At 36.5% G+C, this 18,949-nt stretch overlaps 1 protein-coding gene across 6 annotated transcripts in view; it reads right to left on the bottom strand.

The window, feature by feature from the left end:
- Positions 1–14,996, bottom strand: part of LOC125261827 (NACHT, LRR and PYD domains-containing protein 12-like) — a 43,864-nt gene extending 28,868 nt beyond the window's left edge. For 2 of the 6 annotated variants that reach the window (XM_048180372.1, XM_048180374.1), the window contains exons 1-3: positions 14,893–14,996; positions 10,187–10,232; positions 8,355–8,459 (exon numbers count right to left, since the gene is read on the bottom strand). In XM_048180372.1, coding sequence (XP_048036329.1) covers positions 8,355–8,459; positions 10,187–10,212 — 131 coding nt within the window. In that variant the 5' untranslated portion in view covers positions 10,213–10,232; positions 14,893–14,996. The remainder of the gene's footprint in view (positions 1–8,354; positions 8,460–10,186; positions 10,233–14,892) is intronic. The other 4 variants (XM_048180376.1, XM_048180377.1, XM_048180379.1 and 1 more) reach the window with 3 other exon arrangements.
- Between the last annotated feature and the right edge of the window lie 3,953 nt (positions 14,997–18,949).

Here is an 18,949-nt window from a genome sequence, read left to right as displayed (position 1 = left end):
CTTTCACATGTATTTTGTGTATTTTCAAAATACAAAATACTGTATTTGTATTTAAATACATTTTTCCACACAGTATTTTGTATTTGTATTTAAATACATTTTTCCACAAAGTATTTTGTATTTGTATTTTAAATACATTTCCATGTATTTACGCCCATCTCTGGTCATTTCTAAGCGTTATTATTCTGTCTGCCTGTCTGTTGCCGTTCCTGCCTGTTTCCTGTTTGACGATCCTGTGCTGCCTACCTCTGACCCTTACTTTGTATACCGACCTGTGTATGTTATCTGCCAGTCCTGACCTCTGCCTGTACCTGGATTACGATTCTGTCTACCCTCTGCTGTTCCTGTTTGCCCCTGGTTTACCCTGCCTGTATGACCACGCTTAACTTTAATAAACGCTGCATTTGGATCCCTGCCTGTGAGTCTCCCTTCGTTACAAATACGTCTTGGTAGCCATTAAAGAAAATGTAGTTTCATATTTATGTTTAAATAGTCCTGTGTTATGTTTTAAATTCATTTATTTGATTATGAAAAGTGAACAGCATGAGTAAGATGCATCATAAGATGCGCAATATATCGGGAGACATGGAGTGGGTCAGACATGATTTTGACCACTTCATGAAGTTTTGTTTTGTAGAAAGCCTTTCTTTAAAGTGAATTTCGTTTTGTAAAAAATTTATCTTAATTTTAATCAATGTTTCATCAACCAATTGCCTGGATTTAATAAATAAGAAGCAAATACAGCAGAAAATATAATCAAGACAAATGCGCGGGCGCGATCACTGGCGCGTGAACTGGAGCACGTCTTGCAGGCTAAATGAACCGAAACTCAACGGCTGCTTGCTTCACAGACATGAGAAACATATCTATAGAAAGCTTGAAATATCAACTTTAACGAAAATGAAATAATTAAAAACGAAAAGAAATAGGCTACTCTGATTATGCATTCTCCCTCTAGGCGCGTCCAGTAGGCTATGCGGAGATGATGAGAGTCAGCAATGTCAATCTTTGCAGCCGACACTGAAGAAAAGAAAACGTTTATTAATAAACAATTAAAATGTCTCCTTGCTGTTTTTGTCACATTCATAATCATTACTTTTGGTGGTTCCGGTTCTTTATGGCAAGCTTTATGTGTTCGCTTGAGTGCTGTATAGCCTATATTAAATTATTATGGATTATTCTCTCCAGTATTTAAGAAATTAAATTAATATAAATGTGATTAGTCAAATAATCGCTTAAATGAATAGCTACTAGTTGACTAGAAAAAAAACTTATTTCACATAGGCTATTTTCGATCCAGCATGTCACAAAGAGTGTTCTGGTTTGAGCTTGCGCTCAGCTCGCATGCTCACAGACACACACACACACACACACACACACACACACACACAAACACACACACACACACACACACACACACACACACACACACACACACACACACACACACACACACACACACACACACACACACAAACACACACACAGAGCATCGTTCATTATTATCAGTTTAAAATTATATTTGTGTATGACTAACCGCAGCACACACCAGAGAAAACACTTTGCAGGTCATTTGGCTGAGAGAGAGCCAACTCTGATGAAAACCGCTTCAGTGAGCTCAATTATAGTAACGCGGCATTTTTTTGTCAGTAACGGTAACGGCGTTGTAACGGGAGAAAAAGTAATTTGTTTGATTACTCGTTACTGAAAAAAGTAACGCCGTTAGTAACACCGTTTATTTATAACGCCGTTATTCCCATCACTGATCTTACTAAAATGTGATTTTATATAGTTTATTATATTATTCATTATTATGTACATTAATGGACCGTGGTGAACATATTTAGACGGGTTTTATGCAGTTGAATATAATAAAGTCCAGAACAAATGTTACTGTCGCTCGTCAACGGCAGCTGTCACTGTTGCTAGGCAACAAGAACAGTCCTCCGTAGGCTAGACCGGTCCGAGTCCATCTGATACAGCCTTTGATATGGGACACAGCTGTAGTTAGTGACCATTAGTTAATATTAAACCTGACAATAAATTTAGTTAGTTTCATTTGTAAAATCTCCAGTGGTGGACTGTAGAGAAGTACGTTCCTGTAAAGTGCTGAGGTTTTTTCCTCACAGGACAGCAACTCTACACAAACATGGTCTTTTACAATATGATGCACTGTTGTACATGAAACTACCAACAGTATAAAGTGTATTTTAAATGTAACAACCTTGAACATATTCAGAAGTAAAACACAACATACACAGTAAAGCGGCAGTAATATCAGGGATGTGATTCTTTAACGGATAATTCAGTTTTTCGGCCTAAAAATCATGACCCACGTGAATCATGCAGATCAGCAATGAAAAAAAAATCGGGGGTGTTCAGGGTTATGCTGGTTACTGCATGATAACTGCAATCATGAAATGGCCTTAATCAATTAACTAAATAAACAGTGAAAAGGTTATGTTTTCTAATCCGTCATAGAAAGGAATGGTCCAGAGAGCGCTGCACGGAGCCAAAGCCCAGCCAAGATGGAGGAATGTGCCCTGTCCAAATACCCACATTGCAGTCTTTGCACTTGACCACTTGTCTACTTACATGACATATTTCCTGTATTTGAAGTGCTTAAGTGTTCAAGTGGGCGTGAAGACTGCAAGTGTGTGTAGTACTTTTGATTACCCGATGGGACACACTTACAGTCTTGCAAAAAATGCATGTTTTTACTGAGTTTTAAATGATTATTTTCAGTACTTTGCATTTTAAAATATCCTAACTGTCTGTTCAGTGGTCGCCGAGTAACTAACAGAAGAGACTATTTTAAAATTGTGGTGCTTCTTTAAGTGATAAAAAGCAGTTGTAAATGATGTACAAAATACGCATAGCCTACTCATCTTTGCATCAATAAAATGTACAACACTTTATATTTTACTACCAAATAATATGTATATAATTAATTTAACTTACAGACGTATGTTTTCCTTGACATCTCAAGATTTCGGGGCATGTGAGTTCCCGAACATAATGCATGATGGGATACGCTTAGCTCCAAAGCGGTATTCAAGGGCTGAATCCCAAATGGCACACTTTTATGCACTTTTAGTCCTGTGGACTTACAATGGCTGCCGCACGTCCGTTAAGTCCTCGAGACCGTAGGGTGTCCCATTCATAATTTTAGGTTTCAGAAGGGTGCTGGTGAGCAACCCCTTTGCGGCCTCCATGCGCCGACTCATGGACATGATCCGCTCCGTGCTCTCGTGTCTGAATAGAAAGCATATTTATACTGTCTAAATCGTTCCCTATTCTCTATAGTGCACTATGTGCCATTCACCATGTAGAAACTAGTAACTGTGTGAACAAATGACCATTTCAGCTGCAGCTTCAGTGTCTGTTTATAGTGTAGGAGGGGGCGGGACTTCAGATTCTAGAGAGCATTTGATTGGACAGAAGATTTGATGAGAAGCTGAAGTGTGATGTGATGTCATGAAAATCCGTGATCCATTTTAGCAGAAGTGAGACACTGTAAGTTTTGAATGCTTTTATCTCCTAAATGTGAACTTTGTCATTGTTTTGGAATACAGCAGCTTATTCATAACCTTAAGGCTACATGTTCGGTTGTTAAGTCTGACGTCACGCTGCAGCGCTTCCGGGTCCAAACGCTCGATCTCACACCACAAGAAAACAACAAAGGGTGCTAATATTCACACATGGTGTAATACTTCTAAAAAATTATAATAATAACCTTTATCTCCCAGATGGCCAGACAGTGATTCATCTTTTATAAATCATTAAAATATTAATGTCTGTGATGCTGTGAGCACGGAGACTGTTGTGTAGACTGTAAGTATTTTAAATGTTTAACTTAAAAATGTTTAATGTTTATTATGAATAAAATAGCGCTCATAAACGGCCGTCGAGATGCCATTCTCATGTGAAATGAGTCGAGGCTTGGACCCGGAAACGGCCTTCCTTACGTCATGACTTAACAAGTGGATTCATACTAAAAGCTAAAAGCTTAAAATAAAAAAAAAACTTACATTTTGATTTCAGGAGGACTTTAATTTCTTAATATAATCGGCGGATAGGCTTTCAGAGTAATTGATGCTATCCATTTCCTCACTGTCACACACCTAGCTAGCTGTAACTCTTCTCATGTTTTGTTCAGTTTGTTTACAGTAGTTTAATTTTAGGATAGAAAGGCTCAACAACCAACAAAACCAGGTAAGTTCATAAATTCATAGGGTATGTCAGGTTTTTATGATTAACAATCTTAGTTGGACAATTTCATTTGAGACCTGGGGCCGTATTCACAAAACATCTCAAGGCTAAAAGTAGCTCCCAAGTAGCCAATTTAGGAGAAACTCTTAAAAATTAGTGTTGTCACCAAAATTCCAGTAGTCGGTACCAATATTCCTTCATTTTCATGATATCTCCTGATGCTACAAGCAACACTTGTTGTAAAAGGTCTGAAGAGCGAGTTTTATCTTCAGACATTCAGGCTATGTTTGATTTAGCGCTGTCAGAGAAAGCGAAAGTAAAAATCACCAGCGTTTGTGAAACACACTATATAAATAAACTTGACACGCCTTATAAAGTCTAATAACGAGCACAAACTGTGTTAAATAGAAAGCAAAAAGGTTTCCGTCCCACATTTCTTTTCTACTTTACCACAGTAAATAATGCGAATATAATAGGCAAAGAAACAGATTCAGTGGAATAACTAATGGAATATTGTTAAATTCTCTGCTAATCAGGTGACCAGATCACGATTCGCAAAACAGAATACAAAGCCGACAAAGCTTAAATTTATATGGACTCAGGTACCCTGTCATTCGGCATGAACCAAAACGTTTCCATCTCACATTTAACTGTTAACTAGCCTATTTCTTTTGTAAACAAAGCTTTGTGCTTCACTCGTGTCATATTCACGTAAATACTGACACAGCTCTATCAGTACTACAGAAAAGCGGGTATCGTCACATTTTCAAAATTTCAGAACCGACTTAGTACCGAAGTACCGGTACTTTTGACTACACTATTAAAAATAATGGGCGTGTCAGTCCTAATTTTAGGAGTCCTAAATTTTTGCTCTAAGAGTATTTCACAAAGCATTTTAGCGCTAAATCTAGCTCCTAAATCTGTGAAACATTAGACAAGAGGACTCCTAAATCACTAAGATCAAATCACAAACAGTCCTAATCCACCCAAAGACACTGAACACCATTGAGACAATAGAGACAGAGCCTTGGGTGCTGAACCTTTTCTTCATAAATGAAATACAATTTGATTTATAGATTTGAAATTATGATGAGATGCCAAAAAAAACTTTTAAAAACTCTCTCAACGGCTCTGCTCCATCGTAGTTCTGACTGGTGACGCGGTGCGCGATGACTTTGATTTTACCTCTCTACTTCCTGTGAAGTGATGTATTGATGTTCCCCTATTCCCTATGTCTATTCCCTTCAAACTGAACATTTTTGCTCCCTTCGGAATGGAATCTTTCTTTTCATCTTCAGAAAGATCTTTCTTCATCCCCATATTGCATGAGAACTGTGACTTGCTTAACCCTCTATGGTACGCAATATGATATCAATGAGGAAAAAATTATTTGTGTTGTTTTTCCTGCTTAAAATTGGATACTTTAACAATATCAATAAACATTTTCAGAATTTTTTAATTTATTTATTTTTTATAAGTTTGTTGCCTCGAGGCAACATTGTACCACAATGGAAAAATTTAAACATTTGGCATTTTCATGTAGAAAAAGAAATATATTTATTGAAAACATTCATTTCTTTAGCTAGACACTTGAACAAACAAATTTATCTACTTTTTAATGTACTAAAAGTTTCATATTTAATAAAAAGTAACATTTTATATCCAGCTGTTGCCCTCAAGCAACATTGTACCATAGTGGAACGCAAGTATTACCAAACCATCATATTTTTATGTTATTATATTAAATTATCATATCCATCTTCATCCTCATCTCCATCTTCTCTCTCACCCTCAGTATCTCCCTGACGGATTGTCACTATGATTTCATCTTCCTCATTACAGTATGACCCCTCATTAACTCCTCATCATCACCCTCATCAACCGCCAGTGCTACCTGTGTTTTATATGTTTCTGAAGTGCTATAGAAAATGTGCAGATCATAAGGTCCCACTTTATATTAAGTGGCCTTAACTACTATGTACTTACACCAAAAAATAAGTACAATGTACTTATTGGGTTCATATTGAATTGCAAAACACTTTTGCTGATATTGAGGTGGATACGGGTAAGGTTAGGGAAAGCTTTGGTGGTATGGATAGGTTTAAGGGTAGGGGTAAGGAGTAAGGAAAGGTCAACAGTGTAATAATAAATGTAATAACAGAAATTAATTACAGATGTAATTACATGCAGGTGTTTTTAAAATATAAGTACAATGTAAAAACATGTATGTACACAATAAGTGCATTGTATCAAATGATTCATTTAAATGTAAGTACATAGTAGTTAAGACCACTTAATATAAAGTGGGACCGATCATAATATATGCAGATATAGTATGTGAATTAGTATTCTTATAAGTACATTACAAAATCATGTGAAAATGCCAACATATTTAGATAATTCTAACTCTTTTCCTTACAAATATGATACATTTGTATTCAAACCTATTATGGCTGTATGGCCTTATGCGATTCCATTATGGTACAATGTTGCCTTGAGGCAACACACAGTTTTTTGTAATTTTCTCTAAAACATTTGATGATATATAATGTAAATTACTTAAAAATACTTCTTTACTTGCCAGTGAAGGTGACTCATATTTTTTGTGGGTGATTAAATGGTTACAAACAAGTGAAAGACACTTTTCAATGGAGAAAATATGCACATGTGCTGAAACAGGACACAAAATGGACCCCTTTTGTTCATGTTTTGGTCTTTTTTGCACTTTTATTGATTAGTATTTGAGTTATTCTATCCTGAGATATGCTTGATCAATCAATTTGTGCTTTATTTTATTAAAAACAAACTAAAATAGACCATGTTGCCTGGAGGCAACACCGTACCATAGTAATGTGGAACAACCTCTAAGTAGGGTTTCCATACATCTGGCAAATTATTTTGTCTGAGATTGATACCAGTTATCTAAAAAAACATGGATAAATAAACAAACAAACATTTTCTTAGAAAAACTAAAATCCGAATGTTTATTGTACTGAAATCTTACTGATACGTCACCTGCATAATAATTTGGAACGCAGTGTATATCATCTTTTAGCTTAGGATATTTTCTTTCAGATTAGACCATTTTCATTTTCACGTTTCTGTGAGCTTTCGTTCGTAAACAATCAACGGAAATGCGCTCTCGAACGGAGAAACACGCGATCTCCAAACCATCGATCAAAGCGTGCTAACATTTTAGGATAGGTCAATGGTACATAAATCATGCCCGAACGTTAGCGTTTGTCAATCAAGCCAAAACGTCCATTTAGAAACCGAGAAATTTGACACTTTAAGGTAAGGAGCCTGATCTCTCAGCTTGACGCGCAAGCTGGCTTGACTGAAGTTTTCGTGAGGATTTATAGTTTATGGACTGTTTTGATTTCGGTAATTACATCTAGAAAGGCAAAAGCATTGATGGCATCTATAAAAGAGATCTCTGAAAGCGAAACGAAAGTGATATTGCCTCATCCAGTGAGGAGGACGCATGAGAGGATATTGGTATGTGTATACTGTAATACTGCTTTTACAATGCTTATCAGTGGCGTGCACTTTGATCGTGAAAGTGAAAGTGCCCTTTGCGGTCGCATCGCGGTGCCCCCGTGTTCCCATTTCTCCCGATGTCCATTACAATTTATATACTTCATTTCCCGCGAGCCTTTCAAAGAAACTCCATGAGCGTGGAAAGACGCGTTCGGCGCATGCATACGTGCATCGCCCGTGGTCAAGTGCAAGCCACTTCACAGACACAGATAGTTGCGTGTTCTGAGTTAACACAATCAGAGCGTAAAAATACGGGATCTTTTACGGGAAAATACTAAAACGGGAAGACAGCGGGAAAAGAGCTAAAATACGTGAGAAACCCGGAAAAAACGGGAGGGTTGACAGCTATGATATAGATATATATATATATATATATAAAATCAAAAAGCAACAATAAGAATACCATTAAAGTACCGGACCGATAAGCAGTATCGGTAAGAGTAGTAATACCGTTAAAACCTTAACGATACCCATCCCTACTGAAGTGTCGGCACATGTAAACACCATATTGGATTAGATAACGTCTCATGTAAACAGTCCACCAAATCTTTCAATCAGAACGACAAAAAAAAGTATACATGTAAACGTGGCTAGTGTCTCACCTGGGGTCAGAGGTCACTGCTCCATCACTGAATTTAAGAGGAGGATTCATGGATACATCACTCTTCAGAGACACACAGCTGGGATCTGGAGATGAAGATCTCTTCCTGATGAAACTGAGATATAATAATAATTCATATACATCTTTACACTGTAATTAACATAATATAATTAAAGGCAGAGTAGGTAAAAAAATGTATAAAAAACTTTTTTTCAAAATTTGTTTAAACTTTATTTATATATCAATACATAATTAAAATGTAAGTACTCTGAAAAAGAAAGTATAAAAATCGAGTGTCTGTAGACCTCTCACGACTGTTTTAAAGACAGCTCATTATTTCCATTCACTCCACCCCCTCCCTTCTGGGCTCCTTCCAAAGCCACGCCCCCAAAACGCATGAACGCGCGACTCCGACCACTGAGCTGGAAGACGCATTATTTACCTGAGACGAGCGGAGAGGAAGGAGCACAGTGCATGTAGTGACATCATGTCAGAATCACATGTAATAAAAATAACTTTATAATTATGAAGATAAACAAACAAGATGTATTTTAGTACTCACTATCAAGCTAGCATATTGATATTGGTAAAGTTTAAAATATATATTTTTTGATTCGCTAACGAGCTAGTTATCTATAAGGCAAAGCTAAAAACAGGTTGCATGATACACGTTTTTCCATTACCATCATTTACACTGTGATGAAGATGAATTTCGTGTAAGATTCATAACATATACGTTGTTCTACAGATCAACAGAGTAACATACACTCAAATATCAACTCACAACTGCATTGCAGACACAAAATAATAACACACACATACAACAAAGTGTGTACGACACACACAGATACAAGATAAAGACATCAGTAAACATAGGTAGAGAATATAAAAACAAAACAAAGGCGAAAAAAACGTGCAGGTAAACTTACAGGTGAACATGGTCAAATAGTTAGACAGAGGGTAAAATTATGCACAATTCAACACTATAGCTATCATTATTTATCGTCTCTACTACGGCTCGCTAAGTAATGTTATGTTAGCTATATTACGCAGCTACGTGTGCTAATGACACATGCTTCATGAAAAAATAAACAAAAAATATGTATGATCAAAATACAAAAAGAAAGATTTACCTGTCCAGCAGAAATAAAGCCATCAAGGAGTCACTTTTCAGCCCCTTGAGTTCCCTCAGTTCTCGCCATCGCTGGAGAGCCACGCCGATATTAACTCGCGTTTTATTTCTTTGTTTATCCAAAGACTTTTTGTTCATTGCCTTTTCTTGTACTGTTACTGTCTTCCTTTTTTGCCTGGTTTGCCTTCACTAACTGCATAGGCCGGTACTGTGAATTTTGCTTGCTGTTTCTCTGCCATTGTTTTGGTATTCCTAGGATCCATGCCTCTTGGATTCCCCAAATCAAACGTGCGCGCGCAAGTGGGCAGGTCATGTGTGGCAAAAGGGTGGTTGCCATGGTTGCGAGAGAGTGACAGCCACCTAAGCCAATCCTATGTTTCGTCCTGGATGGAAATAATGAGCTGTGTTTAATACAGATTAAACGGTCTAGAGTCACTCGATTTTTATACTCTTTTTATCAGAGTTCTTACATTTTAATTATGCATGTATATATATAGAAAGTTTAAACAAATTTGGAACAAAATTTCTTACCTACCCTGCCTTTAATTCAAATGCTGTTGTGTAAGTCAGTATATTGTGTCCAGTACAGGACAGTGTCTCACCTGGGGTCAGAGGTCACTGCTCCATCACTAAATACAGGAGGAATTATCATGGATACATCACTCTTCAGAGACACACAGCTGGGATCTGGAGATGAAGATCTCTTCCTCGTCTCAGAGTCTGACATCTTCCCTGTATATGGAAACACTGGGAACATTACATTAATATTACATTTCTGCATTTAGCAGATGCTTTAAAGGTGCTACAGAGGATCTTTTTGTCGACTGAGAAACCAAAGACTGTTAGTGAGTTTTTGAAATGATGAAATGATTCATTATGTCGGACTCACCACAGGTAACTCATAATCTGCAGTTGTTACTCCTGCCTCCTGACAAAAACATCGCATATGGCGCCTGTGGAGTGTGGAAAGTTACTGGAGCGCGCAGCCGCGCTCGTCTCTCACATGGATCGTCACGGCAGTGATTGACAAGCCAGAGGGCGATGATCGCGTAAACGATTGGCTGATGTTTTAAGGCCCTACCTCGTGCACAGATGATGTATATTAAAGGTCCCATTCTTCGTGATCCCATGTTTCCAACTTTAGTTAGTGTGTAATGTTGTTGTTAGAGTATAAATAAAATCTGTAAAATTTTAAAGCTCAAAGTTCAATGCCAAGCGAGATATTTTATTTAACAGAAATAGCCTACAATGAACGGCCAGTTTGGACTACATCCCTCTACTTCCTTCTTTAATGACGTCACTAAAACTGTGTTTTGACTAACCTCCGCCCACAGGAATACACAAAAAAGGGGGCGTGGTCTTGTTGCGCTCCCACTGAGAAGAGCAAGAGTTGCGTTTGTAAAGTGTGTTTGTCGCCGAAACGCTGTTATTTTCATCCCGCAGTCCAATCACCTTTGTTTGGCCTTCCCATGGACGCTGTACTTAGAAATCAGTGGTTACAATTTATGTTTAACTCGGTTCCCGAAAATTATAATCCACATGTTAAACTATGTGCAGCACATTTTTACTGAGGACAGCTTCCTCAATCTCAGTCAGTTTAATGCCGGATTCGCACAAAGATTATTTTGAAAGATGGAGCAGTTCCCTCTTTGTCTGGAGAAGGCGTTGTTTGTGGACCACAACCGGTAAGTGCATTTTATTATTTACGTTGGTGCGTTTAACAGTTTCTGTAACTTATCACACAAAGGGCAACGCTGTTTAGCTTTGTTAACTAGATGGCAATTGAAACTTATCCGACCAAAACTTTTAAAAAGTGTAGTAATTCAACCGGACACCATCGATTGTTGGTGTTTGTTATGATCAGTTTAAATTATTTGTTGATTATATCTGTTGTTTACTGTTTAACCACATGCTGGTTTAGCTGCAGCCACGCGAATCATTGTTCTATGTTTAGGCCTATGTAACGTTACCTACTGTAAATAAACAGCTTACCATTGTGACACATCCTGTAAAAGACGTTTACAATAACACTGAGCGCGTGCATCTCCCCGTTATGGTAAGAGGCGTGACCTTTCCGGGCAAGGAGCGCTAAGCTGCTGTCGAATCACAACACAGGAACCGCTGGCACAATCAGAACTCGTTACGTATTTCTGAAGGAGGGACTTCATAGAACAAGGAAGTCATCAGCCCGTTTTTATGACAGTGGAAACAGCGGTATACAGATAAGTAAATTATGTGAAAAATACTGTGTTTTTTTACACGCGAAACATGAACACATGTTATATTGCACACTATAAACACAATCAAAGCTTCAAAAAACCACGAAGAACGGGACCTTTAATATTATTCCTTTCAGTGCACCTAATAAATAGTCTTTTATCAGTTAGTAAAGACAGTTTCAAGTAATATTGCAAAAATGTATAAAACAAAACATCTTCTGTAGCACCTTTAATCACAAGTAATGTTCAGTGTGTTAATTTCAGCACATATCCCAGTGAACAACATGTGCTCTAAGAGTGTCTTATACTAAGTTATGAAAACATTATTTCTAAATATTCTCTGAACGATCAAAATGTGTCTTAGTTAGGTGAACACTAAAGGAATATTTCATTTGATCATTCTGGAAACATTAAGGGAACGTTACTTTTGAATGTTTTCTGAATGTCCTGATAAAGTAGAAGTTAAAAAGAGACATTCATCTAACATTTGACACTAACAGATAACTTTCATTATATCACGATCTAACGGATAACAAACCATCTATTAAAGGTGCTCTAAGTGATCTCACGCGTTTTTAGGCCAAAACATTTTTTGTCACATACTAGGCATGTGTCACGATTTTCGAATATTCGATTAGTTGATTTAATTATAGAATATTGAATAGGTTGTGCGATTGTCGTCTTAAAAAAATCGTCATGTTTTCAATGGTGACACGTTCATGTAATCAGAGGGTGGCGCGCGCTGCCAATAACGCACCTAAAGAGCTGTCAATCAACTTCTAATCAACAGCAGAACATAGACAAGCGTGGCATATAACAGAGACGTTATGTTCACACGACACAAGTGCCGTCATTCAGGCTGTTCACAATGTTATAACGCGTTTAGGCAGCCTAAAATCAACATGGCTTGAGGTAGGCTTGCTGCGATAGTCAGTGTTGCCGGTGTTCAGGAACAACATCGGTATCATTACTTGTCACCGCTCCTGAATTGGCGCTAATTTGAAAGTGAAAGTGAAATCCCCTCGGTCATTCATGGTGCGTGTCCACTGGCGGAGAGCGAGCGTTTTCAGTTTATTCCTATGGAAGCTCAACGTAAGAATTAATTGAAAACGCTCGCTCTGCTTCGCACCGTTATGAATGGCCGAATGAATGGCTGTTACTTCATTTTTCAATAGCGTCTTATCAATGACAAAAGTATTCAAATCGGTGTTTGTTTTCTTCCTTAATTAATCTGACTTTTGAACGAATTGGCTTGAATGAACGATTTAAGTAGTTCACTCATTAAAACGTCAAATCGCTGCCGCCTACTGGCGGTTTCAATATTTAACATAATTTATTTCTTTTTAGAATCACACCGTTATGTTAGAATTTGATGAATGGTTATACATAAATTCCTTAAAGTTATGATAGATAGATAGATAGATAGATAGATAGATAGATAGATAGATAGATAGATAGATAGATAGATAGATAGATAGATAGATAGATAGATAGATAGATAAGAAATAAATTATCCAATAACGCTACACATAAAACAGATTTTTTTAAAATTTAAAAAAAAACAAAAAATGGCAGCATACCAACACTCAACCCCCCCAATGTTGAAACCAAATCTACGCCCTCCTGTTTTGCTTGACAACACTTTGAACGTCAACAGGAAGTTACTCCACCCAGGATCACTTAGAGGACCTTTAAAGTTACTGGAGAGACGTTTGTTCATGAGTTTGAGAGAACATTAGTCTTGTTATTTGGGATGTTCTCTGTGAACATCAAAGATAATATGAACACAACAAAGAACTGAATCATTAAATGAATTAAACTAGATCTGGGACACATATATTTCATATCAGTGGATATTGATAATCATCAGGATAAATGCCAAATCTTTATTTCTGTCAAATAAAGGCAGATTTCTCCTCCTGCGGTAAAGTTGTAGAAACCAGAACATGACAAACACTTGCAAACAGGTGAACATTTCACACATCTGAGCTACAATATTCACAACATTTACAACAATAACAAAATACATCAAAATATGCAGGAGTAAACTTTAGTAAAGTCATTTTTCCTGAACAAAATTAAGAATCGACCCTGCTTTGTTCTCTATAGGGTACAACGGGGCTAAAGGGACACCTTAAGAAAAAAATGTGCTTTTCATTATTCTCGAAGTGTATGATTGAGGAAAAATATATATGTTTGTATTGAACATTGATGGAGCAAAAGATTTTGTGTGAAAATAAATCATAAAAGTGGTTAATTTTGTTTAAAAATAATGTATGAGGTGGTGGGGGGTTAAAAGGCACAAAAATACTTTATCTAAAATAATATGTTTTTAATAATGTCTAGGTTAAAACTTGTTCAAAAGAATCACTTTAGAAAAATTTGTACTATTTTCTGTTTATTTTGATAAAAGAATTCATTTTTGTTCGATAAATATACTGTCATTAAAATAGGCCTATGTTAATATAAAAATATATTTTAAAAATACAGAAACAAAATTACTTTAAAAAGTAAAGCTTCTGAAAGCATTAAAGGAGATTCCGTAATATTTAATATAGATTTACAGTAGTAACAATAAATTGTATTTTATTATGAAATGATAATATAATATTTCTTTAAATATGATTGTTTCATTATAAATATGGGTATTATCTCTAAGATGGATACCCAATTTGATATGATGTTTGCCATCTGAATCTAACCATGTCATGTCAAGAAATGGAAAAGTCAGCTGATCAGCTATTCATGATGTTAATTATTGTGTCTTTTGCCCCAACAGCAGCGGCGCTTTTTACCCCAAATACCAAACTTGTACATATTCTTACTTTATTGAAAAGCTGTTGCTTGAATTACCTTCAACAAAACTGAAAATCATTAAGACCTTTGTCTGAAAATTAATTTAATCGATTCTCATTTGCTACAACATTTTAAAAAACATCAAATATTAGATAATAAATATATCTTCAGTGGAAATATCTTTACGGTTTTGATATAATCTGGATAAAGTTTAGAAAAGTAAAGTAATGACGGAGATCCGTTATATGTTCCTTAATTTTCGACGCCATTTCATGGTCGTCAGTGTTTGTTGTTGTCAGTGAACAAGAGTGTGTCACGATCATATAAACACACAGAACAACATCATATAACAACATGACACGATATTAAATAAAGCTGATAACTGAACTTACCGTCAAACTCACTGATGTGAAGTTCAGCACCGACACTTCAAGCTCCAGTCAAAACGAAACAGAAACTTTTTTTTTCTTTTCAAGTTTAACCCTGTAAAGCCCACTGTTGCAGAATTACAACATCACTTTCAACAATTTAAAAAAAAAAAAAGGCTTGCAAATGTTTTTTTTTTCTCTCTCTCTCAAGACCACATTTACATAGTTAATGGGTTCTGCTGTTTGTCCTGACAATGCTATTGGATATAAGAAGTGTTGATAGGTCCAGTCATCTGGCCATGAAGTTACTCTACCTGCAGACTTCGCGTCAAACTCATCTCCTTTTTTTACATGAATGGATTTGTCAAGATTCAAGTAAGTAAAATTCCTTACATTTTATTTTTTGTGTTTATTACAATGTCTAGAACACAGATATATTTAGTTATTTTGGAAAGCATTAATCAAATTGGATTTAGAGATTGTTAAGTCCATGTTGTAATTCTACAATGAGTCAAAATAGCCTGTGCTCCTACATGTTACATAAGGACACTGCACTTCTCACATGGTCACAAATTGAAATGTAAACTGTTAGATTCATTGTAACTAAATGAAAAGAACTTAGGGACAGTCTTAGGGACTATCACTGTAAAACATAGACTTCATTCAAACCACAATGAAAGTGATAGAAGAAAAAGTTTTATAAATACAATTTTTTTCGATATTTTTATTAATAAATGCTTATTCATAAAAAATATGATTGTTATGTGATTATTACTCATGATATATACTGTTATGGGGCTAAGTAAGCAATCAACCCTGCAAATGAATGTTTAAATGTTCTGTATATCTGTTCAGACAAAGTGAGCACAAATACAGAAATTCTGCTCCTAACTAGGCCCAACGTTGCAACATTACAACATTTCCCTAAAAACTTACTAAAAAGGAAAAAATTGAAAAATCTTTAATTTATACATCAGAGGCCTCCTAAAACAATATCTGAGTGGTCCAAAAATGTTTTGCTCTTTTTTTTCTATATTTGGGTTTTACAGGGTTAATGGCAGTTGGCAAACTAAACTTATAAGGTGCATTCCCGCCACCTACTGGATTGGAGTGTGGATAACATTATGGTAGTAGTGACCTAAATCCTGTTAATTAAATGAGTATCTTTTAAGAAATACTTCTTCATATATTTTTAATTGCTTTGGGCCATTACCTAATAACGAAGCGGAAACAAACATCTCACAGTGAAGACCTGAACCGGAGCTTGATTCGTTTAGACAGAACCACGTGATCTGTGACGTCTGAAGCAGTGTTGTTTTTCATGTCCGCGGGTTGAAAGCCTATGCATTTTTCCCATAGACTTTTGGAAAATCGCAGAAAATATGCTCTGTGTTTAACAAAGGGTTATGACACTTACACGTTTTGTCTATCAAGATAATCTTTACAAGTTAACACAACATTTATAGATTTTGAAGCCTAAATAAAGTCGTCAGATATAAAAGGCTAACAGTAGGCTATAAACGGACTACAGCACACCATGGTCGCGGATCAACGTCACCACCAAACTTCCTCAAACTGCATTTAAAAACAACTTTATTTAAAAACATGCTCGATGATTATGATCTGCGCTGTGTATGAATACTTATCCACTTTTTCATGAGAAATGCTGTCCAAATGTCCCGTTTTTAATGATGACGTCTAAAGTCCCCGCCAAAGGAAGTAGTCCCTTTTAGCAATTTGTTAGCAACTGCCAATTTTAAGACACAGTAAAGGTTTAAAAAATCACAAGTGGGTTATAACTGGTGTGTTTTATGTCATAGATCAAAACATGAAAGTATTTAGAGGCTTTTTAGAGACCACAGACCTTATTTCAGGCGATTTAGCAAAAAACCCATTCAAAAAACCCATAGACTTGACGGCGATGGAACCGGAAGTCCTAAAATGCTAACTCGCTTCCGGGTTTTGCCTACAAAAATGCGTCATCCCTGAGGCACTCTATGGTGTTTGAGACTCACTGTATGTCATTTCCATGTACTGAACTCTTGTTATTCAACTATGCCAAGATAAATTCAATTATTAATTCTAGGGCACCTTTAATTGCTGGGGTCAAATTGACCCCATTGGCAAACCGGCGTAGCTGGATTTTGAGGTTAATACGAGGGTTAAGGTGCATTACCGCCACCTGCTGGTCAGGAGTGTGGGTCAAGATCACACAACCCTTTTCCCAACACTAAACACCTATATTCTTTTATCTAATTCAGTCATTTTCAGATATTGCATTAAAAAATCAAAACATTCATCATCTGAGTTCCTGTGTAATGTGTTTGTCCATCGTAATTCTTTTAAAATTAGAAATCAATATTCTCCTTTCACTGTTTGGACATTTCATCATAACATGCTCTACAGTTTCTTCTTGATTTCAATGTTCACATTTTCCTGTCTCAAGATCCTTATTTTATTCAAGGCACTATTAAGTGTTGTAAGTCTGGAAATGATTGTTTCTTCTTTCTATTCCTCCTCTTTACTCTACCTTTACCAGCACATGGATGTTATAAAGCTGTTCTTTCTTCTTCTCATTGTTTCTACTTTCACATGTCAGAACGCGACTCTGTGCTGCATCTGAAAACTGGAAAACGCTGCCTTCAGAGGACACATTTCAAGGCAGGAAGACATCAAGGCATGTTATCTTCACTTCCTGTCTCCTGAGACTCCTTCATCTGATGATTTCAGCATAGATCCTCTGATATCCCACAATCCTGTGCTTCTTTTCAGTGACAGTTGAGCTAGAAAAAGAAAGATGGCATCTGAAAGTTGTGTTTTCTGGTCAGTTTGTGTGTAAATGTACATTTTTGACCATTGTTTTCCACATTTGATGTCATTTCTAGAGAGAAATTACTTAAATATTCTCTCAGTTCTCACTGAAGCTGTCTCTATTTGCATTAAACTCGCGCTGCCTCAGAAGTCTGTCTAAAATGAGTTTCGTGAGCTGTCTTTAAGCACACACACACACACACACACACACACACACACACACACACACACACACACATATACTGGTTTTTGTGGTTTACGAGGACTTTGATGCTCAAACCAGTAGGATTGTGGTTTAGGGGGACACACCTTTCCCGATGCCCTACAGTGATGATAAAACTATCAAAAATTTTGTTTTGATCTGCAGATCACAAATCTGGCTTTAAAGTTTCTTTACACACAACAGAACGGAAAATATGACAACCTGATATATCAGTGGTATACAAGGACATTCCCGCCCATCCTAAAATGTTCCCGCCTATGACATAATTGTGATTTTTGGGTACAACCTGATTTATGAGGACACCTATTGTACAATACACAAAACATGTCATTTCTCTGGATTACAGGGACTAGTGTGTTTTACAGGTACATGACCACACACAACACACAAACCTGACGATATGGTGTATTACTAAGACTGAGGTGATTAATGAGTACCGGTTCCTCAATACAATACACACCTGACACACTCCAACATTACAGGGACCAGTGTGTTTAATGGTACATGACCACACACAACACACAAACCTGACGACATGGTGTATTACCAAGACTGAGGTGATTAATGAGTACCTGATCTTAAACACAATACACACCTGACACACTCCAACATTATAAGGACGGATGTGTTTAATGGTACATGACCACACACAACACACAAACCTGATGATATGGTGTATTAGCAAGACTGAGGTGATTAATGAGTACCTGATCTTAAACACAATACACAACTGACACACTCCAACATTACAGGGACCAGTGTGTATTAGAAGTACTTTAATTATGACTTAAAATAACAACATAAACATTGAGTTTTTCCAGTTTTAACCATGTAATACCAGCATGGAATGCCATTTTAAGGGGAAAATGAAATCCACAACTAAAAAACTAGGTCAATAACACATGCACAACTGTGTAATCTTTCAGAAAGCATACAGCATCATTACTGTTTTGACATATTGAAATGGCAACCATTCAAAACTTTGAAAAAATGTGAACAGAATTGTTGAGTCAAGTCAAGTCACATTTATTTATAAAGTGCTTTTTA

This window comes from Megalobrama amblycephala, unplaced genomic scaffold, assembly GCF_018812025.1.
Source record: "Megalobrama amblycephala isolate DHTTF-2021 unplaced genomic scaffold, ASM1881202v1 scaffold498, whole genome shotgun sequence".
NCBI lineage: Eukaryota > Metazoa > Chordata > Actinopteri > Cypriniformes > Xenocyprididae > Megalobrama > Megalobrama amblycephala.
This window is presented reverse-complemented; position numbering and strand designations above follow the sequence as displayed.